We start from the raw sequence: 27,086 nt of genomic DNA, 5'->3' as shown, positions 1-27,086 counted from the left end.
CCTGTAAACTTGTTCAAAAATTAAGAGAGTAAACTATGAAACTTGCTTAGCTACAATGAAAAAAAATTTACATGATAAATATAATCAACAAGTTAGTACAGCATTTGTAAGTTGACAATCATTAACAAAGTTTTTGCCTTAAATTCTGTTATCACATATGTATGATCAAGGCCTCTGATATTCTGTTGAATAATGTGTCTTGGCATGTATATCAAAGAGTTAGAGCATAATGGAAAAAAAACATAAAATTTAAAACTAAGTGGAATATAAGTCATCTCATCTTTAATTTAGGCTGTCCTTGAATAGCATTACCATCTCTAGGTCATTATTATAAATGTTAGCACTTTTAGTGCTGGCAAGCTTTGTATATCTGTTGTAGGTGGCTCTTATTTTTAAATTGCATGACTTCATTTTATACTATGGATAGACAGTCCCCAGATTTATTGACGCTATAGTTATTAAAAATGAACATTTGAAATGAAAAGGCCATGGACTTTCCTATCTCTGCCTAGGGTTTCTTGGGAGTAGGTTTTGTTTGTTTTTAGTTTTACAAATAATTCCCAAAGAAGTTTTGTCATACTCTTTGTCTTGTATTAGAATCAGAAAATCAGTACTGGGCAATAAGCAAAATAATCACACGTGTGTGGTCCTGCAAAGGAGCAGCTCGAAAGAGAGAAAGAAAGCAGAAAGGGGGAATAGTTTGTTGCTATCTGAAGAAGAAAAGGACCAGTCATCATGGGAACATATGGGCTTTATTGTTCTTAATGAGTACTTTATAATATAGATTTGTTTCTAATTTTGAATTATTAAATACAGATGGAATGAACATCATAATTATTTCTGTTCTTAGGGTTTTTGCGGTTCTTAATTTGCCTCTGTACTAGATCGCTTAGAGCCCGTAGAGCTTCATCATTGAAAGACACGGGAAGTGGTTCATTCATGCTCCTTCTCAGTGCAGAAGCCCCCTCTCCTAATAGCCCTCAAAAAGATTCAGTCAAGCTCTTTTAATTTTTTCAGTAATTGTAGGCTCACCGTAAGGAAGCTTCCTCTTATGTGTAATGAGTTGGAATTCTGTACCTCTGTGAATTCTATTTTGTTTCTAATTCCTTTTCTGCGTGATAGCCCTTCAGATATTTGGTGAGAATTATCATGCATTCTCTTCCCAAGAGATATGATGGCTATTCAAAAGGATCTGTTGTCTAAGGAATACTTATTTTCTACATTAAACATCCTCAACTTCTTCACTAAATTTGTTGATTAAATCTCATTTAACACTCACTAAGTGCTAGATTCTGGGCTACAATGAAAATATATATGTCCTGCCTGCAAGCTGTTCAGTATCTAGGAATAAAAGAGATAGAGAAATAGTTCAGTTCAGTTGCTCAGTGATGTCTGACTCTTTGTGACCCCATGATCTGCACCATACCAGGCTTCCCTGTCCATTACCAACTCCCAGAGCTTACTCAAACTCATGTCCATTGAGTTAGTGATACCATCCAACTATATCATCTTCTGTCATCGCTGTCTCCTCCTGCCTTCAATCAGCATCAGGGTCTTTTCCAATGAGTCAGTTCTCACATCAGGGAAATAGACATATCATGGAAACAGCCATAGCAATTGTACTCAGACTCTTTATCATACCAGTCACTCTCTAATGAATTCCAGCTTACTAATGTCACTATTATATCAAGTTGCCACACACAGCAAAGCATACTAAACCATAGATATGGTGTGGCCATGGTAGATTGCTAGAGTTTTTCCCTTAGTTAGATCTGGAAATAAACTTTAATTTCAAAAATTATGAGATCTTTTAGCTGTTACTATTTTTTTATGCTGAAACTCCAGCAAGATACCTTTCTGAAGCAGTCTTTTACAGAGAACCTTATGAGAAAAAAGAACAGTGGCTTACCTTTCACAAAAATTAACTCACAACTGATTTAAAAACCTACTTGTGAAATGCAAACAATAAAACTTCTAGAAGAAAACATAAGAGAAAATACTACCTTAAGTTTAGATACAAACCCCAAAACATCCATGAAAGAAAAACATTGTAAGTTGGACTTAATAGGTGGCTCAGATGGTAAAGAATCTGCCTGCAACGCTAGAGACCTGGGTTGGGAAGATCCCCTGGAGGAGGGCATGCCGGCACACTCCAGTATCCTTGCCTGGAGAATCCCCATCGACAGAGGAGCCTGGCAGGCTACAGTCCATGGGGGTCACAAAGAATCAGATGCAACTAAGCCACTAAGCACACACAATACACTGCACTTTTAAGGAAGTAAAACAACAAGCTACAGGCATATATTTGCTCAAAGACTTTATGTAAAATGTACAAACAACTCTTAATGCTCAAACAAACAGCACAATTAAAAAATGGGCAAAAGATCAGAACAGATACTACAGTGAAGACATATAGGTATCAAATAGGCAAATGAAAAGATGCTCAATATCATTTGTCATTGGAGAAATGAAAATTAAAAAGAGATACTATTACATACCTATTGGTATGGCTAAAATTTAACACTGTTAATAGCAAAATGTTGACAAAGATCCAGTGCAAGAGGGATTCTCATTCATTGCTGGTGGAAATGCAAAATTATACAGCCACTTTGGGAGACTATTTGGCAGTTTCTTACAAACCTAAATATAGGCTTTAGCAACCCACTGATTACTCTCCTAGGTATTTATTCAACTGATCTGAAAACATATGTCCACAATGAAACCTGCAAAAGTGTTCATAGCAACTTTATTCATAATCACCAAAAATTGAAAGCAACCAAAATATCTTTCAGTCCAGCATATGGATAAACAAGAAGTGGTATATCCATACAATTAAGTGGCATTCCTAATGCAGAAGAGAAGGAGGAATTCATGTTCCTGGAACATACTTGATTATCAGGTATACCTTATAGCACAGGCTAAAGATGTATAAATGTCAATAACAGAAAATGATTCAAATCTAGTCATTTAAATATAGCATGTTATGAACATAGTCTTATGTATCTTTAAGCTTTATTGAGGCATACCTGATATATTAAAAACTGCACATATTTAGTGTTTATAATTAGATGAGTTTGGAAATGGGCATATACCTGTGTGTGGGCTTCCCAGATGGTGCAGTGGTAAAGAATCCACTTGCCAAGGCAGGAGACACAAGAGACCCAGTTCGATCCCTGTGTCAGGAAGATCCTCTGGAGGAGAAAATGGCAACCCACTCCAGTATTCTTGCCTGAAAAATTCCATAGACTGGGGAGGCTGGTGGATTACAGTCCATGGGGTTGCAAAAGAATCAAACATGACTGAGTGACTAAACACGTAGCACACATATACCTGTGTGAACACCAATTACTTTATCAAATGGAAATAGAATTATACCACTTCTAGGCTTGTTGCACATATGTTAAGCACTTTTCAAGACTCCTAGAATGAAATTAGTGATTGATAAATGTTAGCTGTCATTATACAACATTATTATTGATTATAGTAAATCTAGTGTCCAGATTCTAAAAAAATAATCATTCTGTTCTATACTATCTTATTCACATCTGTTAATGTGGCAAATCTATCAATAGTCTTTTAAAACCAACATATACTTTTTAGTTTACCTCCTATTGTAGAGAGCAGCCAGCATAGTTAAGGGAATCTAGAAATAATGGCTTATAGAGAGAAAAAAAAGGGAAATCAGGATATTACTCTTGAGGGAGGAAAAACCTAAGAGACTAGAGAGTCCTGTTTAATGTATGGAGTTCCCATTTTGCAGAAGAGGAAGCCTCAATATTTATCAGTCAAGAGGACAGAACAAGGATCAGTAACAAAAACCCAGTGGGAGCTGGGTTACATCAGTTACACTGACATCAGTATACTAAGAACAAAAAAAAAGAAACTAAAATTTTTTACAAAGGTGATATAGTATAGTAGTAATTACCCCACTCTTTGCCAGGTGTGGCACTGCAGATTGCTGAACTATGTGGGGAAAACAGCCAGATGACATTTAACATTTAAAGGGACATTTAAAAGCCCTTTCTGGGGCTTCTTTCATGGTCCAGAGGCTGAGAATCTGCCTGGCAATACAAAGGACACAGGTTCGATTCCAGGTTAGGAAACTAAGATCCTACATGCCTCACAGCAAGTGAACCCACGCATCACAACTAGAGAGTCTGTGCACCGCAATGAAGACCCCACCTGCCACAGCATAGACCGGATGGAACCAAATAAATTTTTTGTAAAAGCCCTTTCCGACTCCAATTCCAATGATGCTCCCTGCTTTATAGGTCGTTAAGTTATCGGGCATTTTGGTGTGGGTGTGTATGTGAACAATGCCTGTTGCAGGTTATCCTGCTCCCATTATTACACACATCATGTATGATCTCTGTGCTGGTCAGTGAGGTGACACAGCTAAAGAGGCCTGGAGGACCAGATGAGGTTGACGGTGACCACGGACAAGGAAACTCCCCCTGGATGGGCTGCTTAGCGCTGCTGCCTGATCCTGGGGGTCCTCCCTGAGAAGGTGGAGATGGCTTATCCTTTTCCTGTCTTCATTAACAGTTCTCTCAAACGCTCTCTCTCTAACACTTGCCAAAGATTTTTAACCTTCCAGTTCTCCGCAGTGTGACTTGAATTCAGCTCTATACTATGTGGGCTCCCCAGGTGGTCCTGGTGGTAAAGAACCTGCCTGTCAATGCAGAAAACAGAAGAGACATGGGTTCAATCCCGGGTTGGGACGATTCCCAGGAGAATGAAATGGCAACCCACTCCAGTTCACACTGGAGTCAACCACTCTTGCCTGGGAAATCCCATGGACAGAGAAGCCTGGTGGACTATACAGTCCATGGGGTTGCAGAGAGTCGCAATGTGAGCGACTAAGCACACAGCATACTATACTGAACAGGCTTGGTGTGGAGTCGAGGATCTTGGTTCAAGTCCCGCCTTTGCCCCTTACTGGCAGTCTGACCCCTGGGCTTCCCACCTGGGCAGTGACGATACTGCTGCCATCCCTGTGCTGTCTCCTTCCATAGGTTCTTTTGAGGATTTGATGCACATATTAATGTGCACAATATTAAATAATAATAAAAGTATATATTTATTTATAAAAATAATGAAATAAATATCAATATATATTATAAAATAATAAAAGTATATATTATGTGCTTTATAACTGTCACACACTATTGATATAAACAGGATTGTCTTTGCTTCTCCCTGGAATGATGCTCCCTGCACCATATATTGCCCTGCACCCTCTGCTTCAGAACATGACCATTTTCCAAAAGAAAAAAAACATTTGTTTTCCACAGGGTGAAAAACATTAGATTGCTTTTCATTTATTTTCCTTTTATTTTAGACTCTCAAGTACCTTGTATGTGCCAGTGATGACTTTTAAACGTACAGCCAGTCAGTTCAGTGACAAGAGGTGTCTTTCCTCCTTCCTTTGTTCAGACACTGTTTGTTACTTAGATGAGGCCGCTGGAACACTCAGTGCTTTACGTCAGAGTGAGAGCCAGGCAGAACGTGGGGAACGGTGTGCGTGCCCACTGGGACGTGTTCACCTGCAGAGGCAGATCGCACCAGGACCAGGCTGAGAGTCTCGCCATTAGAGGAGCAGGGGAGGTTGCCTTCTGTGCTTCCTAGGAGAGTGCTTTGCATCTTTCATCTTTATTTCTTTGGTTTTCTTGTGTTTCTCGTTCTTCTTACAGAAGGTAAATCCATGAACTGCCTCCGGACCCTAACATTCTAGCATCCTCATGTGTCCTTTAGGCCAAAATCTGAAAGGTTCCAAATTAGTGCCAAATAAGACAACCCCAGGCAATCTGAATTTTAAAGGTGAAATGAAATAATACCCACAGCATTTACGTTTTACTTATTCGATTCCTCAGTGTAGTTTCTATAGTTGACATCATAGCAAATATAGATAGACAGGGGAAAGGTTACAACTGTATTATAAATGGGAAATTTAATATCTTCATAATCACCCTAATTATTACTCATAATAATGAAATATTATAATATTGAGCATATATAATAATGAAAATAATAGTATAAAGCTAATGTGTGACATACATGTTAGCACTTTCCTCTCTGTATCAGCAGCTAATTGTCAAAACTCTTGAGACGTTAGTGATCTTATCAATCAGAAAGAGCAAGAGAGATACTATACGCTCGTGACCTCAAGTGAGAAAGTCATAGTAAGATGAAAATTAAGCCCATAAGTCTTAGTTGAAAACCAACCTGCCTCTTTTCCTTGAATACTTTAAGCTATTATTTTAAATTACTATTCAATATTCCTTTTAATATTTAAAATAACCTCCTCTTTGGAAGGTTTTCTGCCACGATACGACAAAAATGTTTGATCGTGCTAGCACTTAAATCAATGAACACATAAAATATGTCACTGTTTAGAAGGAATAGTGTGAAGCTTTCAGGGGAATTTTAAGAATTTGAACAATATGACTGCATAAACTATAGGAGTGTTAATGATAGCAGATTCTGATGTAAGATATTCTCTCAGCATTGTGATAGAAATCTACTTTTTTACTGACTGTGCTTACAGGGAGCAAACAGAAGACCCTTATCCAGAGCAAGATCCTGGAGTAATGGAACCCTCTCCCATAGAATGTGGGACTGAATGAAATTACATACTTAAAACATACAAGTTACATGCTCCAAGTCCGAGAGATGTTTTCAAATGGATGTGCATGCCATTATCTAATTCAGAATTTTCTACTTCTTAATTTGGGTTCAAAATGCATTATACTGTGAAATAATAGAATTTTGAATAGCTCTACATTTAACAAAGGGAAAGGTGTCTGTGGCTGCTGCTGGAAACAATTTGTTTTAAAAAACTGGATAAACTGTTATTAGGAAATCTTGAAAATTATATATCCTTATGACTTTTCCATTATTTACATTTCTTCTGCCCCTTTTTATGAATTAGTCCTCATCCTGGGCTTATATTTAAGTTGGAATAAATCTAATTCGAAGACCTTAGTTCAGTTTCTTTCCTTTTGATTTTCTATATGAATACAATATAATTATTCTAGTTTTTAGAAGATTTGGTTAAAAAAAAGTGTATATATGTTTTACATATAATCATCACAGCTATACTCAAAACTTTTTTTTTTATTTTAAGTATTTGAGTGTATGTAACTTCTTAAACTACTCCAAATGCTTTTGAGAAGCTTAATTTTAAGAGCATTTTCACTCAAATATAAAACATAGAAATTGCTGCATAAATTCCAAACTAATAAGGAACATATTAAACAATTAAAATATATATATATGTTGTTGTTAAAGGTACCTCGGATAAGTTGTGTGTTTGTACAATTAGGTCCTGTGTTCTCTGATGATCAGTCATAGACTTTTCCTGAATCTGAAATGCCAGAATGGAAATGTAAATTTTTCCTACCACAACTTCAAATTGAGGAGACATGCTATTGTTTTAAATCTCAGAAGATCCATTTTTCTTGCGAATTAAAATAATGACCAGGTGCAGGTATTTCATTTATGAAGCACGCAGATTATCATAAATCAAGATATCAGAGTTCCACTCTTGATTGTTTCTTCAAGGCAGGCTTTTCTAGGTTATGAGACGTGCACTTTCAAATTAAGTCAATTAGACTGTAGCTTCTATTAATCTTTGAGACGGGAATAGTATATTTTAAAAATTGTCTCCTTGTTAAATAGACACCATGACAGTGTTTGCATAGTGTATTGTTAACCTTCTGTGGAAGGTTAAGCGGCTTCTTCTGTATCTAAATCTGTAGCTGTGAAAAATGTCTGCAGCACTGCACCCACCTACCCATGAATGAGGAAAGTAAAGACTTGCACCTGTGGAATTAGGTGCAGCAGCAGGAAGTAAGAGCATTTGTAGCATATAATTAACGAGGAATTTTTTCTTTCTTTTTTTGAACGGCATGTTCATCTCACTAAGTTAACCAGTGATTAACGCTGGAAGAAAATTTTCTGGAGTCTGCACCCTTACTTAAACACATTCACTCGCTGGTGGATTCTGTTTCTTATGCAGCCCAAGTCAGAGGAACTCACCTTTCCATACTCTATTCCCTTCCATATGTATTGATTTCTTTATGCCCCTGGGGGAATTTTTTAGATGTTTTACCTTTTACTGTCATTTCATTAGCCACATTCTGTTCTTTTCTGAATCAACTTTAAAAGTAATCCAGGAAGTCTTATTTTGATTTAGAGATTACTATCCTAAAAAGCAAGATGGAGAAGTTAGTGCTTAGTGAACTGAAGATCTCAAAGGTTTAAATGGAGAATGGAAAACAACATTGACTGTCTTTTAGGGGTAAAGGCAATGGCACCCCACTCCAGTACCCTTGCCTGGAAAACCCCATGGATGGAGGAGCCTGCAGTCCATGGGGTCGCTAAGAGTCGGACATGACTGAGCGACTTCACTTTCACTTTTCACTTTCACGCATTGGAGAAGGAAATGGCAACCCACTCCAGTGTTCTTGCCTGGAGAATCCCAGGGACGGGGGAGCCTTGTGGGCTGCCGTCTATGGGGTCGCACAGAGTCGGACATGACTGAAGTGACTTAGCAGCAGGGCTTTCCTGGTGCCTCAGATGGTAAAGAATCTGCCTGCAATGCAGGAGACCCAGTATTTTATACATAGTGTGCTTGCTATAGGGCTTCCCAGATGGCACTGGTGGTAAAGAACCCTCCTGCAAATGCAAGAGACATAAGAGACACGGGTTAGATCCCTGAGTCAGGAAGATCCCCTGGAGGAGGGCATGGCAACCCACCCTGTATTCCTGCCTGAAGAACCTCATGGACAGAAGAGCCTGGTGGGCTCTAGTCCATAGGGTCACAAAGAGTTGGAACCAACTGAAGCAACTTAACATGCATGTGCTTACTATATGGTCTTTAATCGTTATTTTCTCCTTTGTTAAGAAAACTATAATTACAAATTACTTTGCCAACAAAGGTCCATCTAGTCTAAGCTATGATTTTTCCAATAGTCATGTATGGATGTGAGAGTTGGACTATAAAGAAAGCTGAGCACCAAAGAGCTGATGCTTTGAGCTATGCTGTTGGAGAAGACTCTTGAGAGTCCCTTGGACTGCAAGATCAAACCAGTGTATCCTAAAGGAAATCAGAAATCAGTCCTGAATATTCATTGGAAGGACTGATGCTGAAGCTGAAACTCCAATACATTGGCCACCTGATGCAAGGAACTGACTTATTGGAAAAGACCCTGTTGCTTATAAAGATTGAAAGCAGGAGGAGAAGGGGATGACAGAGGATGAGATGGTTGGATGGCATCACTGACTCGATGGACAAGAGTTTGAGTAAGCTCCAGGAGTTGGTGATGGAGTCGATGTGCTGCAGTCGATGGGGTCACAAAGAGTCAGACACAACTGAGTGACTGAACTGATAATTACCGATACAGAAAACATTTCTGAGTGTACCTCTCTAGAACATAATATTCTTGATAAAAACTCATCCAAATCTGCAGTTGTTGAAGTTGAACCGGCTGTTCCTTTGATAAGATTGAGGACAACCACTTGCACCAAAATGCATAGCAATATTCTGTCTGGCTGATGCAGTCTCATGCATGCCTTTCATTTACGCACCAGAAAATGAAAACTGAACCAAGTGTGTTCAGTTTTTGTTTTCTGACTAAACTTTATTTCCTAATAAGATAATGTGTATTAATGGAATGAGACACAGTGACTTCCAAAGTATGTAAATTTTACTGCCATAAAGCAAGAGTCTTAGCACGAAGGAGCACTGAACCAGTGATAATGTCTTCTATCCAAACACATTTGTACTGTAAGTAGAAACTGTTTAAAAGGAAAATTATATCTTTTTCAGCAATTTATCAGAGATAATTACCCTTCCTACACCAAAGGAACGATAAAGTGTTTTAAAGAACTATAATTCTAATTGGTAAATGTCACCAGCTGTTGCAGTTATTCTTACTTGTGTATATTCTTTTAATGATTATAGTTTCATGCCACAAGCTACATGAAAATATATTCACTAGGTGTGAAATTCCCGTATGTCACAGTTTCAAGAATAGGTAAACAGCTCAAAGATAAAGGAAGAAATAATGCTAATGAGGAATGTAAAAATTGTAGGTTTTGTTTACTAGGCAAGCAGAGCTTAATTTGCCAAAGGGGAGAAAATGTAATTTCAAGAAGAAAAAGACGACACTTAATTTGTTGAAATAAACTTAAATGAGCCTTACTTCACACCTCCAACTAGGGATTCTAATTTTCTTAGTTGTAGAACTGTCTCAGCTTACACATTTCAGTATTACAGCCCTTCGGTCTGCCAAAGGGAATAGCACAGAGTTTTCTTTTAGGCTTAAATTGTAAAGTGTTTGTTAGTTTCAGGTGGCAAAAGATACGTTTTTCCTGGACAATGTTTCATGATGTCTAATGTTATCTTAAAAGTGATCAAGGAAACAGAAAATTACCTTCCGAGTCTGTGGCAGGTGTATAAAGGCATCATTCTCCATTTCACCTGGCTATAACTCAGTTTCCAGTGAGTCTGATGGGTCCAGTGTTTAACTATTATAAACTTATAAGCATACCTCTCTTTTGAAAGGCAGAAATAAAAATGGGGTGAGGAGAAATGGTGGAGGAGGCAAGCCTCACATGTGTTTATTCTTTAACTCTCAGTCCAGCGGGGCAAAACCCTGCTGCCTTGGTATTATACATATCATAGTATTTCCTTTCCAAGCACTTGACTGAAACTCACAGGTGGAACTGACTTGTTATCATATGTAGAAAATTATTCTGTCATTTTCATTCTGCAGCAGAATGTTTTCTGAATGTACTAATTTTTAGTGTTTTGACAAAGTTTGAGAGAGATGCTTATTTTATGGGCTTCAACTGTTAATAATAGCTAATAATCCTGTACAAATTACCCTGCCTTTTCACTGGAAATCTCAGTATAACACCACTTGCCCCCAAAGGAGAAAATCACCTAGGTTTCTCTTGAGTATCCTTGCAATTATTTAAACTTTCAAACATTGCTGATGAGAATTATGTAGAAAAACAGTAAAATGAGTTTGGTAAGTTTGGAATATATTTTCTGCATTGTGTAGGAATGCTCTTGAAGGAAAGATTAATAAAGACATTTATATAAATAGTTGTTTCTGGTTATAACTAGTCGTGGATTTTGTTATATCAAGGTTATGTTTGAAAGTATCCTTCAGTGTATGTGATATAAATTTCCCTTTAAGCTAAGTATAAGAACAGTAAGTACTTCCTGGGATTTTCATTGCCCAGAAATAACTCTGTTAGCAAAAAGTCAAATTAACTTTTATTAATGAGATATGCCAATGTCTGTACTGTGCACTGGTTAAGAGATAGGCAGTTTTATCATTGTATATAAACTATTATCCCTACCCCCAAAAAAAGAAGTGATAAGAACTTTCTGTCTTTCATTTAAGGAAAAGGCATGACCACTGCCCTAACCTCACTCAGAGGCATATCTTGTTTTTCTGCAGTGTGTTAGTTGCTCAGTCATGCCCAGCTCTTTGCAACCCCATGAACTGCAGCCCACCAGCTTCCTCTATCCATGGGATTTTGCAGGCAAGGATACTGGAGTAGTTTGCCATTTCCTTCTCCAGGGGATCTTCCTGAATAGTTAAATGATTCACATCCTCTTTCACCTGATTTCCTTATGGTGTTTACTTTTGTGAAGAGTCCATTGATGGCTGATATAAGTGCATCCTACAGATATGAAATGATGCACAACTGACTGACTGATTTGGGCATCAATTTTACCATTTCATCATATTATTACCCTATTCTAATTAAATGAATAACTCAGTACAGACCATGAATCCACTCCAGGTATGGAGTATACAAATCATCTAGTCAAGCTATGTGAAACTCTATAAAGAACTAAAGATAAGTTTAGAAGGAATACTCCTGAGGAACCATTCAGAGTTTTGTCCCCTCCTTGTGCAGATTTTGTAGATTCCATAGCAAGGAGGACTTTTATTAACTGCCTTGTCTCATCTAACATTAGAAGATGTGAAATGCTGGATAACTTTGGAAAGTTAGCTAGTCCACACCTTTGACTCTTCATAGGAGACTAGTTCATCCATAGTCTTACCGCATTTCTAAAATAATATAAGTCCTTGAGGTAGTATTGATAAATATGGATGAGCATAAGCAATGGATAACCCACCAAATTTTGATTTGTGTTTTATTTTGTAATGCATTAAGTGTTTTTTGTTCAATATCTTCCTAATAAGAAAACTTATTTTGTATTCCTTGAACACCCATAGTAGTTGAAGAAGGCAACCCAAGGAAAGCTAACATTTTTTAAGTATATATATATGGATAAACCAGCCAGAAATGATGAAAAAGAAGTTGTATTTGCAATTAAGAAATGATTATTGATTATGGGAATTTTTGGAAAAATTAATCTATTTATACTCAGCATATTGGCTTTGCAAGGTAGCCATTTTTTAAAAAAGGTATCTACTATCTTACAAGCACATATTTCTAATCATCTAAATGGTGAACAATAACTATGACCTCAAGTTATAGGCCTCAATAATAAACTTTTATTTACTTATGGAATTTGAAGGTGTCCATTGTTGATTTTTTTTTAAATTACTGATGCAATGGGCATGAACTTGGGCAAGCTTCAGGAGACGGTGAGGGACAGAGAGGTCTGGAGGGCTGCAGTCCATAGGGTCACAAAGAGTCGGATACGACTAGGCAGCTGAACAATGACAATCGTTGATCTTAAGCATATTTTTCTAGTGTAACTTTTGAAATGATACAATGAATGATTTTCTAGGGTGGTGATTAAATAAATTTTCACAATCAAAACCTAATATTGTTCTATTCCCCGTGCTTTTCCCTCACAACAGAAACCAGGAATGGATCTGGCAGATACCTATATTATGTTTGTTCGGCAAAATCAAGACATTCTTCGAGAAAAGGTCAATGAGGAAATGTACATAGAAAAGTTGTTCGATGTAAGTAGCTACTCTTCCAGAGCCAGCTGGCATTGTAGATGTACTGCGAAGGGAAAAGTTGCATTTTGAGGGTGTGTCTGCAAATCACTCTTTCTTCCTTTTTTTTCTTCTACACAGCTAATAGTTTATTGTTTTGTTTCTTTGACTGCTGACAGAAGTCTTCATAGATTTTTTTTTCCTATACTTGAAAACTGTCACTATTAGAATGAGAATCTCAAAATCATTCAAAGGTTCATTTTAGCAAGCAAGATGATATCCAGTTTACCATTGCATACAGCTTACATCACTTGCCTTTGCAGCAATCCGTAAACAGAATCATACTGTAGTGTATTTGGCCCCTAGTATAAAAGTTTTTCTTAAGTCAATATGATATTCTTCATGCAAACAAAGAAATAAGTTGCAGTAAAGCCAGATATCTGCCACTGTACTGTTAGTGTGCCTTTTCATCTTGTTTTCCAGTACTAAGGTTTGCTAACAGATAGAATGCTGCTCCTGTCTCATGGAGGTCTTCACAGAGGCATGGCAGCTCCTAGGAAGGGGAGGTTGTAGTTTTAGATGCCTTGATCCCCAAGTTTCATCCACTGAGTATCTGTAAAAGAGACTAAGAGAGCAGTCCATTTCAATAACAATGTTGTCACTTATTTGTAATTAGGTAGCAGTCAGTTCAAAGGAAATGGTACTTTGCTGATGACATAACTTTGCATAATCCATTCCATTGCTGATTCTGATGTGTAATATTTGCTCTGAACTGTATTTATTTATGTACATCTTCTCTGCATTTTAGAAATGCTTTTCTGGCAGTTTCATTTAATTATGCAAGTTACTGCAAATGTTTTCACAACAGCAATTCACGGGCTTCGTGGTGACACTTCAGCTGTGGCAGTTGCAGAAGGTCTTGCTACGTCATCCTCTCCACCATGGTCTGTCGTGTCAGTGTTTGCTGTTTGTCGGGCTGGGTGGTCAAAATGAGCCTTCTCTTTCATAGTTTATGTTTCTAGCCTCTACCCAGGCTGCTTTACAATAAAAGTATCATCTGTTTTAATAAGCTAAGTGTTAATATGTGTGAAGAGAATGATTTCCGAAAAGCTTTGATGCCCTGCAGGGGTAGAAAAATTATCATCCATCCAGCTGGCTCTTTTACAAAATACTGAAACCGTATTAGCAACTTCTGCTTCCATTTGGTATTGCTCTGAATTTACGAGCATATGTTTCACTTCCAAGTTCTCTTACTTTTTTTTGCTTATGTGGTAATTTTCAAACATGGTGAACAGAAAAGACGAGTTTATGTTCTTCCCATTATGTTTCTTCTTGGTATAGTGGAAGCACATTTTCTATGTTGAAAAAATGGTAGAGTCATTCTACAAATAGGCCACTACGCATGTCTGTGTGTGTGTCTCTGTGTGTTACACACTTCTTAACATCTTCAATTTTTTGTCTTAGTGACCTTTTTACTACAGAACTCATTCTCAGTTTGTAACAGAGGTAGAATTTCTTTCTTCATAAAAATATTTCCCACTTCCACTCCCCTCCATTCACCAAACTTTTTTGAGACTTTTGTATGGCAGCAATTGACAAAGGGAGCTAACTAAAGTAGATGCCAGGAGGCCAACATTAAAATGATGTTCTCGTTCTATTGTCATGGCTATAGGTGTATATTGCACTTTCCTTCCAATGCCTAAGCATCAGGCATGGCTGTAGGTTTGCTTCTAAAAGGAACCCATAACAAAAAACCATTCTGTTTTGCTTGTGAAGGTTTTGTCGTTTTGAATATCCCCAGTAGGACACTGGACTTGTTATTTGTAAAATAGTTACAGTGTCCTTAAACATTCTAATATTTTTAAGTTGCACACTTGTATTACTGTAATTAAAAACAAAAAAGTAGACTCTACTTCTATTGATATGTCATCAAGAATAACATAGATGAGGGGTACTAAAGCCCCTAATTAGCCAAGACTGAATTTGCCTCAATTACAGTTAGTAAATGAGAGGTTATCAAGTATGTGTTGAAAGGTAAAGTAGAATGTGTATCTTAAGCAACAAATCATTACCAAGAGACATTATATAATTATTGGAAATTCACTTGGCTATAGCTTAAAATAATATTGTTAGGTGTCAAGAAGCAGTTGAAAATAATGACCCTATAAATACTATTAGCAACCTGAGTCTATTACAGATAAAAGATTGAAAGGAACAATTTTATTCAGGCATCAGTGACAAACTTTTGCTATTCCAATTAAAGTGTTTCCTGAGTAAGTAAGGGAATGGAGCCTCCCACCATCAGATGCAAAGGAAAATGTGTACACATACACACAGCACACAGCAGTGAGTCATTACATAGTGGTTTTAACCAACCTAGATAAGAGTACAGGGGCTACAGTATGAGAGCTTAATTCCTTATAAAGGATATGCTTTTTATCCAAAAGAAATTTGCTTCATTTTAGAATATATACTAATATATCTACATAAATCAATTATTCTACAAAACACTGATCCTGCCTCTGATACCAACGCTTTAAAAAAGAAATCAGGGGTTTTACTAAAGAATCTTTTACTGCGTGATGCCCCATGCATGGAAAAGACTGCTGAAAATTTTGTGAAACTTGTCCTAAGAGTAATAATAAATTACTCATGGTGTTCCTGATCTTAAAATCTTTTTGATTAATGAAGCATCTTAATAGTCCCTAATTTGAAGGGAGATATGTGCTCAGTCATGTCTGACTCTTTGCAGCCCTGTGGACTGTAGCTCGCCAGGCTCCTCTGTCCATGGGATTTCCCAGGCAAAAATACTGGAGCAGGTGGCCAGTCCCTTCTCCAGGGGAATCTTCCTGACTAGGGGCTCAAACCTCTTGTGTCTCCTGCATTGGCCGGCAGGTTCTTTACCACTAGCGCCATCTGGGAAGCCTGATAATAGTTCCTAATATTTCTGACTACATACCGTAGGGTTCTGTTTAAATAATGGTTCCAGTGACTAAGGTCCAAAAAGATGGGCACTGCCCTAGATTCGTGTCTGTTGTTTCGGGGCTGTGCCGTGAAGGAGAATGGTGCCTCCTGTCATTGTCCATGAGCGGCCCACACAGCCATGCACCATCACCCTTCTTCTGGGGCATCTTGCATTGCTGGGATTATTGTTTCAGCTTCAGTGGAGGTTTTTTGGTTTCTTCAATGTGTGAAAGAGGGAGGTGACTAAAATATATATTATCTAAAAGGCCATAAATAGCATCATCTTAGACTTTTAGGTCAAATCTTGAAGTATTAAAACTAAAGTATCATTTGAAGATCATGGTTAATATCAGAACAGATATCAAGACATTCTGCTTCGCTCCATAAGTTAAACTTATAAAACACTTTCTATTTTAAACAGAAATAACTTCAGAAAAATGTTCAGTAGATGATGGCAGATACCATATTTAATAGAAGGTACTGGGTTTGACTAAGGTATTGGGTTGGCCAAAAAGTTGTTCAGTGAGTGAATACATTGTTCCGTAAAATTCATCGTGAAAATGAAAAAAACATGACTTTTATTGTTACTTAAAACCGAACAAACTTTTTGGCCAACCCAATACATTCCTAATTTTTTTCAAAGTGTCAAAATTATAATTGTGGCCTTACCTGTCATCACTGCTATTCCTAGGGCACCTCCATGTACCAGGAAATGTGCTAGGTTCTTGACCTGTGTCATCTCTAACCTGGGTAGATGCTTGCATGCATGCCAAGTCACTTCAGTCATGTCCGACTCTTTGTGACCCCATGGACTGTAGCCCACCAGACCCCTCTGTCCATGGGATTCTCCAGGCAAGAACACTGGAGTGGGTTGCCATTTCCTTCTCCAGGGGAATCTTCCTGACCCAGGGACTGAACCTGGGTCTCTTTTGTCTCCTGCATTGCAAGTGAGCTCTTTACCACCGGCACCACCTGGGAAGCCCTGTGGGTAGATCCTGTCACCCCCATTTTAGCCTTATTTTCAGGTTAAGAAATGTCCCATCCAGAGATGATAAAAGACTTGTTACATACTAAATCAGACTTTGAAATTGTGTCACTCTAGTTTCAAAGTCCACCTTATGCCTACCATACTTCCAACTCAATAGACATGAGTTTGAGCAAGCGCTGGGAGATGCTGAAGGACAGGGAAGCCTGGAGTGCTCCAGTCCTTGGGGCATGAAGAGTCAGACATGACTGAGTGACTGAACAACAGCTTCAGATTTACAGAATTTGAAATGATAAAACAGTGTTTGGAGGAAGAGGACTGGACCAGGAATCCAGAAACCTGAGTTCTAGCCACAGTTCTGCCATTGACTGGATAAGTGCGCTTCAAGAAGTTCTGTCACCTGTCTGAAACTCAGTACAGATAGCACATGTAAACCAAAGAAGTTGGTCTAGAACTCCAGATGGTTTCTGAAATCCCTTCCAGATTTTAAATAGTTCTAATTTTAGCAGTGGCGACAAAAGGTACTGGGTTGCTTGCATGCCAAGTCTTGCACCTCAGAGTAGCAGACAGTTCTAAAGTGTTTTTGTGATAGCCAGGTGAAAGCAAGAAGCAGTAGCAGTTACAGTAGATAAGTAGAAAAGAGATTCTACATAAAGAATGTCATTTGATATTTTATACAGCTACCACCATGGTTCTGAATCCTACAGGTAGAAAAATAGTTGGAACCCGTATATTCTGTATTCATGTTAAGTCTTTCAGAATGACCAGAATATCTTAAAGGGAGGCTGTCTTTGCTTGTCAAGTGGTACGCATACTGAAATCTATATGTGAATATAATATTGCCGGAATTGCACAATATATTCTTATAGCTTATTTTGTACAACATGAGAAATAAAGCCAATATTTTATAGCAACTGTTGTTGTTCAGTCATTATGTCTGACTCTTGGTGACCCCATAGACAGCAGCAGGTTGGGCTTCCCTGAATGTAGTATAACCTTTAAAATTTGTAAGTTACTACATGTACACCTGTAATATACAATATTGTGTGTGTGCTAAGTTGCTTCAGTCACATCTGACTCTTTGCAACCCTGTGGTGTGTGACCTGCCAGGCTGCTCTGTCAATGGGATTCTCTAGGCAAGGATACTAGAGTGGATTGCCATGTTCTCCTTCAAAGGATCTTCCCAACCCAAGCACTGAACCCACATCTCGTATGTCTCCTCCATTCGCAGGAGAGTTCTTTGCCACTAGCGCCACCTGGGAAGCCTTAATATAATATTATATAGCAACTATTTTGTTGTTATTCAGTCACTAAGTCATGTCCAACTCTTTGTGACCCCATGTACTGCAGCATGCCAGGCTTCCCTGTCCTTTGCTAATTCCTGGCGTTTGCTCATATTCATGTCCAGTGAGTCAAGATACTGTCTAACCATCTCGTCCTCTGCCACCCCTTTCTCCTTTTGCCTTCAGTCTTTCCCCGAATCAGGATCTTTTCCAATGACATCCATACATGACTACTGGAAAGAAACCATAGCTTTGACTATACTTTTAAAAAAGAAAAGAATTAAACTTAGTGATTTTCATTGTATTTTGAATTTAGCCAATGGGAAAAAACATCTCACATGTTAAATTTACCTTGCTGCTGCTGCTGCTAAGTCACTTCAGTCGTGTCCGACTCTTCCCTTAAGACACATTAAAAAACTGTGTCTTATCTGGGTCAGAGAAATTTAAAGGAAGTTTTCTAGCACAAGAGAATATGGATTTACCAGAAGTTATGCTTTATAGGTAATCTCTCTTATCCCAACTTATAAAACATCATTGTCAGTAGCTGTTTAAAAAATGCTAGCAAATCAAAACCATTTACAACTTGTCTGATCCTAATATAAAACCATGGCAATGCTTTTCTAATTCTTTCTTTGGAGAAGGGAATGGCAACGCACTGCAGAATTCTTTCCTTTAAAATCCCATGGACGGAGGAGCCTGGCAGGCTATAGTCCATAGGGTTGCAGAGTCAGATGCCACTGAGCATGCAGCACAAATCCCATTTTTAATGCCTACTATGAGGTTTCTTCTCACACTGTCAGGTTTCAGGAAACATGGGTCAGCAGAGAGGCTGGACACTTTCCCAGAGAACTTTGAGTCTCTGGGTTGAAAAATCGTGATGTTTCAGAAATCAAAACTGACGCTCACAGTAATTGTCACAAGAGCACCCTCTGTGGTCACTTATAATGTCCAAGAATATCCCAAATGCTGAGGCTAGTAGGGGTCAACAGAAGTGTATCCCGTTGTCTGGGAGAGACACTAAATGTACCTAACTCTCTAAACGTTTGTGCCTTTACAAGACATTGCCCATCTTGAGACCCTCTGAGACAATTTTGTTTTAGCTCTCATGTTGCTGAAGACACATCAGGGTGCAGTCTTTAATTGGTAAATCATGCAGATTAAACATTCTCTTATGTTATAAACTGATTAAATATTTAATTGTTGAGGAGTTTCATCTCAACAAGATTTTTTTTTAATTGTATTGTGATGTCTTCTAAAGTTAAAAGTAATCCTTTAAATGATAGTTAATCAGTAATATTCATCCACATAGTGCTTTGTAAAGGATTAATTTTCAGGACTTTCCTTGAAAAGGATTCTTTTTGGTAAAGAAACTCTAAGCATTTTAAGTAAAACTGACTTCAAAAATGTCAGTAAGTTCATGGCCATTTTAAGATATGGTAAAGGGGGAAAAAATGAAACTCTTGCAAGTGAATATGCTTTTCAGAATAAAACTAAGTTTGCACTTCTACCTCTTGTTTATCTCTGGACTCCCAAATAAAAAAGGGAGGAAATGCTCAAAGTTTTTGAGTTCAGTGTTTCACACCCATGCCCAAACTTTCTGATTCAAGAATTTATTCATCCTCAGTAAGATTGATGCTACTATTCTTGATTTATTTAAAAATTAAATTAATTTCATTGGTTTTCCAGAAATACTTGAAATCCACAGAACATGAGCAAGAATGGCTGCTATTAATAGATAGTAGAATATATTTAGAACTGACTGTCTACTCTTTCAGTCATATTCCTTGGATGAATTTCTTTATGTGTGTAACCAGCCACATTACAAACAAAGGCTAGAACCCAGTAAGACCCATTGAGAGAGCTTCTTTGCCTTCTTGCATTTCTTATAATTCCATAATATTATCGATACATTCGTTTATATATGACTGTCGATTTTAAAATAACAGTTTTCCTGTTTTCAATGTTATTTCACTTTCAAGTGACAAACAAGTTGTTATATCCAAGGGTCCCCAACCTCAGGGATCTAATGCCTGCTGATCTGAGGTGGAGCTGATGTGATAATAATGGGAATACAGGGTACAATAAATGTAATCTTCTTGAATCATTCCAAAACCCTACCCCCCAACCCAGTCCATAGAAAAATTGTCTTCCACGAAACTAGTCCCTGGTGCCAAAAAGGCTGGGAACCACTAAATCAGTATAGATTCTGATTACAGAGTATTTTCTCTTCAATGTTGTCTCTATGTAAAAAGAAGTCAAATATAAAACATTAACTTGGACCCATCCCTGATTTTCCTATCAACAATCAAAATCAAACGTTACTATCATTCTCATGTCCTAACCATTATTTTGCTTTTCCATCACTAGAAAAGATGAATGGTGTAAGCTCAGTGATGTACTTGAGACCAAGATCATTTATTTCTACCCACTGTTATGTCCTGTACCCTGGGGTCACCTTATGCACTAAAGGTAGATCAGAAGCTTGACTGTTTCTTATCCGTGTTCATGTCGCCTCTCCTACATTTTAACAATTTCTTATTTAGCAGCTTTAATATACTGTTTTCCAGGGGGTGTTTTTTAATGTAATTGTATGTATTTGTTCCCACTTTATTTTATCCACAGTATTTGTATTCACATAGAAGTTGTTTGATCTCTTTTAAGACGGTTGTAGTCAACACTTGTTCTGTATATGGTCACGTCTGTTTTAGCAAATGACATACAAACCTTGCTCCTTACCTGCTTCTCCTCCCCCACCCCAAAGTTTATTTCTCTTCAAAACCTCTGCTCTCGAATTGAAGCTCATTCATTTTAGTTAATCATCTTTATTTTAATGTTGAGTTATCATTTGTAAGTGTAAGAATTTATGAAAGAATCTGCTTTAGATGTACAGTGTATGCCAGAATGACTTTGGCAAGTCCAGACGCGGCTCCTCACGGCCAAAGGCCCTTATTTGAATCTAAGCTGTTGGTGAATGAAGACCTAAGAAACCTGAGCTCAGCGTGCCTAATTGCCTAAAAGAAACTCCACAAGAAAAAAATGTATTGTAGCCGGTTGATCTTATTTCTTTGATAATTCAAAAGAATCTTCAAGAAATATGTGGACTTCTCCCTTAGATTCTTGAAATGTGATCACGGGACACAATTGTCATTTGGCACATGCCCAGAAATACACATCTTTGCATGAGGCACCTGGACATATGTGGCAGGTCTGGTAGAATCAGGCTAATTAACAACACAGGCTTAAACAGGCACCTCATCTGGCAGTGCAGTTAGTTGCCTGATGGTGCTCAGCGGGATCGGGTAGTGCTTTTTATTTTTCTATCCTAATGGTCTGCTGCCCACCTAATTTTGCCTTATTGTCAGTCACTACTTACCGCAGCTTGGGGCCCTCCCAGGAGGCTAAATTATTATCAAAGGATTAGGGAGATGTAGCCTTGCAGCTCTGACATTTCTGATTACTTGTCTATGCCAGAACACTAATTAGCTGTGACTAATTAAGAAAAATGTTCCTGCCATAGAAAACCATTTAAAAGAACTAAGAAGTAGGAAAGCAATTCAAAAGCTGAGCAGTGCTCAGATTTGCTGATGCTCTTTAGATTTCCACCAGAGCCTTAACTCACCTTTAATTGTGCTCAGAATTAAAAAAAAAAAAAAATCTCACTTGTGAACTGATCTGAGGTTTTTGCTTGAATAGGAGAAAAAAAATTGGGGTTGATCACTTAAAATCACTTCACCATGGTAAAACTCTCTCTGATGAATGGAAGATGTCAAAACTTGCATTTTCCTCAAGAAATTTTTCTAAACATCAAATGCATAAATGTGTATTTGCTTTCATTCATCCAAGCCAGTGACAGTAACTTAATAGTCATGGAAGAAATCAGAATATTCCCACTCCTGATTTTATCAAAGATAGTTGAAATAATTACAAGCAACATGTTGAGCAGTTCAAAAGTTATTTAGTATTGATTGCTTGCTGCTTTCACATGGATGATGGTCTGGAAACTCTTGCTTCTCCACACAGAGCCTGGCTTTCCCTCGGTGGCTTTGCATGCTTGCACTGCAGCTGGCTACCAGTGACTTATTAATGAAACTACTCAGGGCTCCCCTGAGACTAGCCATCGCCATCAATTGGCCAGTGTGATGTTTTCATAGAAATGGTGGCTACCATTCTCCTTCTCTTCAAACCCGACTACATAAGCAAATGACACATGGTTTTAAAGCCATTTTCTGTGGTTGCTTTTTGATCTCCTCCTCCATCAAACATGCCCTCTGCAAGCCTCCCCTGCAGCCTCATCTACACGGTTGGTGCCATTCACAAGTGAGCACAGGAGTGGCAGCCAGAATGCCACCACTGACTAAGTCCGACTAAAAACAAAGTCTGTGTCAGGAAGCAGCTGTTGTAGTAAACCAACATCATTGTGGCACAACGGGGTGTTTGTTAAATTTCTTGAAAGGAAACTATATAAACAATTTTCACAGGTACTTACCTAAACTCAAGAGCCCTCAATTTCTTTATCTCAGCCCAGCCCTACATAAGACACTATCTAAATTTCACTCTCTTAAAATGGGCAAAATGTTTTATTTGAAATAAAGCAAGTTCTAATCCTTACCTCACCTAAATTTTTCATGCTGTTTTTTAAGCCCATTTCCCCTTTTCTTCTCAGTGGAGAACAAAAAGCAGGTAGCCAGCATCTCTAGGGAATAATCCTTCCTATATATGAAGACTGTTAGTAAGACACCTGTCATCTTTGTCTACTCCAGGATAAATAATCCCTATTTGCTCTACTTCTCATCATAGGCCCCTTTTCTAGCCCTTTAATCTTTTGGGGGGCTGTCCTTTGAAGCTTCTCAAAATACTCTGTGTCATGCTTAGGCTTTTAGAGTCAGGAATTCGTTGTTGTTGTTCAATCACTAAGTCGTGTCTGACTCTTTGCGACCCCATGGACTGCAGCACACCAGTCTTCCCTGTCCTTCACCGTCTCCCAGAAGCTTACTCAAACTCATGTCCATCAAGTTGGTGATGCCATCCAACCATTGCTTCTTCTGCCACCCCCTTCTCCTCCTGCCTTCAACGTTTCCCAGCAGCAGGGTCTTTTCAGATGAGTCAGTTCTTCTCATCAGGTAGCCAAAGTATTGGAGCTTCAGCTTCAGCATCAGCCCTTCCAATGAATATTCAGGACTGATTTCCTTTAGAAGTGACTGGTTTGATCTCCTTGCAGTCCAGGGGACTCTCAAGAGTCTTCTTCAACACACGGTTCAAAAGCATCAGTTATTTGGCGCTCAGCTTTCTTTATGGTCCAACTCTTACATCCATACATGACTACTGGAAAAACCATAGCTTTGACTAGACAGGCCTTTGTCAGTAAAGTGATATCTCTGCTTTTTAATATGCTGTCTGTGTTTGTCATAGCTTTTCTCCCAAGGACCAAGTGTCTTTTAATTTCATGCCTATAGTCACCATCTGAAGTGATTTTGGAGCCCAACAAAATAAAGTCTGTTACTTTCCATTGTTTCCCTTCTATTTGCCAGGAATAGGATATAGTATTTGAATGTGGCTGTACACATTCCTATTTATACATTCTCATGGAAATTTTTCCCATACTTGCTCTACTGATCCTCATATATTTGCTCCATATACTCGCCACATTTCTTGTTGACTTTCCCCTTAGTTCTGGCTTTCCTGGTGGCTCAGATGATAAAGTGTCTGCCTGCAATGTGGGAGACCTGGGTTGGATCCCTGGGTCAGGAAGATCCCCTGGAGAGGGAAATGGCAACCCACTCCAGTACTCTTGCCTGGAAAATCCATGAACTGAGAAGCCTGGTAGGCTACAGTCCATGGGGTCGCAAAGAGTCAAACACAACTGAGCGACTTCATTTTCCTTTCCTTTCCCCTTAGTTACTGCCTATATTATACACATAAAATGTATGTTTATTAATGTCAAATGTTCATCCATTTGATGTTTTGGGTATAGAAGATCTAGAAAACAAATCCAACTGACCTTTCAATTGGGATGTGTAAGAAATGGTGGTAAATATTGGGACTGAAAGGTTAAGCATAGAGACTTCCCTGGTGGTCCAGTGGTTAAGACTCCACACTTGCAAAGCAAATGGCACAGGTTCAGTCCTTGGTTAGGGAACTATTAATAACATCCCACATGCTCCACAGCCAAAAAAATTTAAAAGGTTAGGCATTGGTTTTGTCCCACATTGTTGAGTATCTCTGTCACAATGACTTGGTAGGATTCTAATTAAAGTAGGAAATCAAAATCCCTTTTATTATTTTATCATACAGCTAGTATTTACTTTCTCGAAGCCACACACTGCTAGAGGCTGAGAATACAGTGTTAGGTAAGATAGACCAAGTTCCTGCTCTAATAAGGGAAGTTACATTCTTATGGTCAAATGGGTCTTTTGAAACAGTTAACTTCTACATTAAAATGTTTCACATTTTCATCTACTGAATAGACATTGTTGGGTTTTTTTTCCAAATAGTATACTGTGGAGAATTAAAATTGAGCAAGTGTTCAAATAGATAGTGAGTATCTTTGACTTGTTTTTATTTCTCTCTGTTACAAGTGGATGAATGGAAACCTGCCAGGATGTAGAGCTGATTCAACAGTTGTACCTAACTCTAGTGCTTGCAATATCAAATGCCATGACGGTGCAACAAGGGCACGCTCTCCCTCTCTACCCTTCAGAGGTTCTCTGCTGAAAAACCAGGCTTATGCCACCTCCCAGGAGGGCTCTTCATGTTCACTCAGACTCAAGTCTGAGTCACAGTGCCACAGCATGGTGGTTCTCTGCCTTTTTATACACCTCTCACAAGACCAGCAAGCACTAAAGGCACCCAGGACATGTCATTTAGTGGTGAAAACTCACAAGGCAGCATTGACGCTCCACACTAGGTAGCCCCACAGCCTTTGATATCCTCCATGAACAGCTGCTAATACCCCTGAACATATGCTGGAAAGGTGGTTCGCCGCATGCATGACAGACTCTGAAAAACCAGTCTGGAGCTGAGCACATCAACCTCTGAGCACATATAATGTTATCATATCTTTGTGTGTAAGAATATATATGTTGTGTTGTTGTCTTTCAGTTGCTAAATTGTGTCTGACTCTTTGTGATCCCATGAATTGCAGCACTCCAGACTTGCCTGTCCTTCACTATCTCCTGGAGTTTTCTCAAACTCATGTCCATTGAGTCAGTGATGCCATGCAACCATCTCATCCTCTTTCGTCTCCTTCTCCTCCTGCCTTCAATCTTTCCCAGCAGCAGGGTCTTTTCCAATGAGTTGGCTCTTCATAGCAGGTGGCCAAATTATTGGAGCTTCAGCATCAGTCCTTCCAGTGAAGTGTTGATTTCCTATATGTGGATATTCTTATATGTACCTAGGCATGGGGGTTCATTAGTTTACAGTACTTTCTCCTTTACTTAGTTCATCACCTACAATGAAATTAGACATTTTCAGTTCCGTTTTAGTCGTGTGTTAAATTTCATTAGCCAATTGCAGTTGTTTACTTTTTGGTGATACCTGCAACTTTAGCATTCATTAAATTATTTTGCTATTAATGAAATGTTTCATTCAAGTCAACAGTTCCTCTGGCTCTGATATTATCCTTTGTCTATTGAAAAGCTGCCCTGCCACTATTATATGTGCAACAGTTTATATCTCCAAATATTTTAAAAGCATTCAGTCCCTCAAAAAATGTGTAACACATGTTATGTGCTGGACATTCTGCTAAGGGCTAGAGATATTAATAAAAAGACTCAGTTTCTGCCTTATGGATACTCACATCCTGTTGAGGCAGATATAGAGCACATTGTGCAGTATTTCTACAGACACATGTACAGAGATTTAGAGGCAGAAAATACGGGAGCTTCTAATTCTACCTGGTAAGAGATAGTGTTGGCTTCATAGGAGAAATGATGGTTAAACAGAGTCTTCAATGTCATGAATCTGGCCAATGAAATGTAAGTGGGGATAAAAGTCTCAAGAGAGGGATTGACTTACCCAAAACTTGTAGATATAGAGAAACCCAGTATCTACCAGACCAGCAGATCACTCATTTCTTGTGAGAGTGCACCATGAGTCAGAAACAGAGGGATAACTGTTTACTTCTGTCCCTACAACACTCTGGAAAAGGACCTTTGGAATAATTTTTCCCTATTTTTTATAAGGAAACTGAAGGAAAAATACTGGCTAACCATTCATTCTCAGACTGAGGTTTTATCTCAAACTTGTACCATTCAATAGAAATTCCAGGAGTCTAATTTATTTTTATCCAGATCCTACATTATTGATTTAAATGCACTATTGACCAAACTTTTATATATAGTACACAAAATGAGTCACTGAACCAAGTGAACAGCTCTTATGCCCAAATAAATCATTCACAGTCTATGTCTGCATCCCAAACTAGTACACATACCGTTGTAACTGGGTTGACCACTGTGTTCAGCCAAACCATTGATTAGTCAAAAGATTAGCCCAACCAGTATGCATTCCATCATTTGTCATTAAGTAGGGGAGGGGGAAACAACTGATGATCTGAAATTTTCACTTTGTAATCCCTGGTCGTTTTAGCACCAGGAAGAGAACCGCAGAATAAATTTACAAAGGCACTTGCCTGCTTGATGATAATGAAGAATGAAGAATAGTATTGATTTTAATGCTCTTTGTGAAGTGTGAGGATAGATAGGCTAGCTTAGTAATATTACTTTCAGGATATTTTGGGAGAAATGAAATTTGGAGTTAATAAAATAGAGGTGAGTGGAAAAAAGCTTGTGCAACCCCCAGTTTCTGGAACTTACCCTATTATATAACTTACCCTGTTTTATGATTGAAGAGGATTGAATGCATCTGGAAGCTTCTTAGTTATTACATTCATGCATTTTAAAAAAGAATGGA

The 27,086-nt window shown here is 38.3% G+C and overlaps 1 protein-coding gene across 19 annotated transcripts in view; it reads left to right on the top strand.

The window, feature by feature from the left end:
- Positions 1-27,086, top strand: part of CADPS2 (calcium dependent secretion activator 2) — a 575,633-nt gene that overhangs the window by 535,046 nt on the left and 13,501 nt on the right. For 18 of the 19 annotated variants that reach the window (XM_040259536.1, XM_040259533.1, XM_040259535.1 and 15 more), the window contains one exon: positions 12,861-12,968. In XM_040259536.1, the coding sequence (XP_040115470.1) occupies positions 12,861-12,968 (108 nt within the window). Of the gene's footprint in view, positions 1-12,860; positions 12,969-13,812; positions 14,026-27,086 lie in introns of those variants that run through there. The other variant, XM_040259539.1, reaches the window with a different exon arrangement.

The sequence above is a fragment of the Oryx dammah genome, unplaced genomic scaffold (genome assembly GCF_014754425.2).
Source record: "Oryx dammah isolate SB20612 unplaced genomic scaffold, SCBI_Odam_1.1 HiC_scaffold_18, whole genome shotgun sequence".
Taxonomy (NCBI): Eukaryota; Metazoa; Chordata; class Mammalia; order Artiodactyla; family Bovidae; genus Oryx; species Oryx dammah.
Note: the sequence above shows the minus strand (reverse complement) of the source record. Positions and strands in the feature narration are given on the sequence as shown.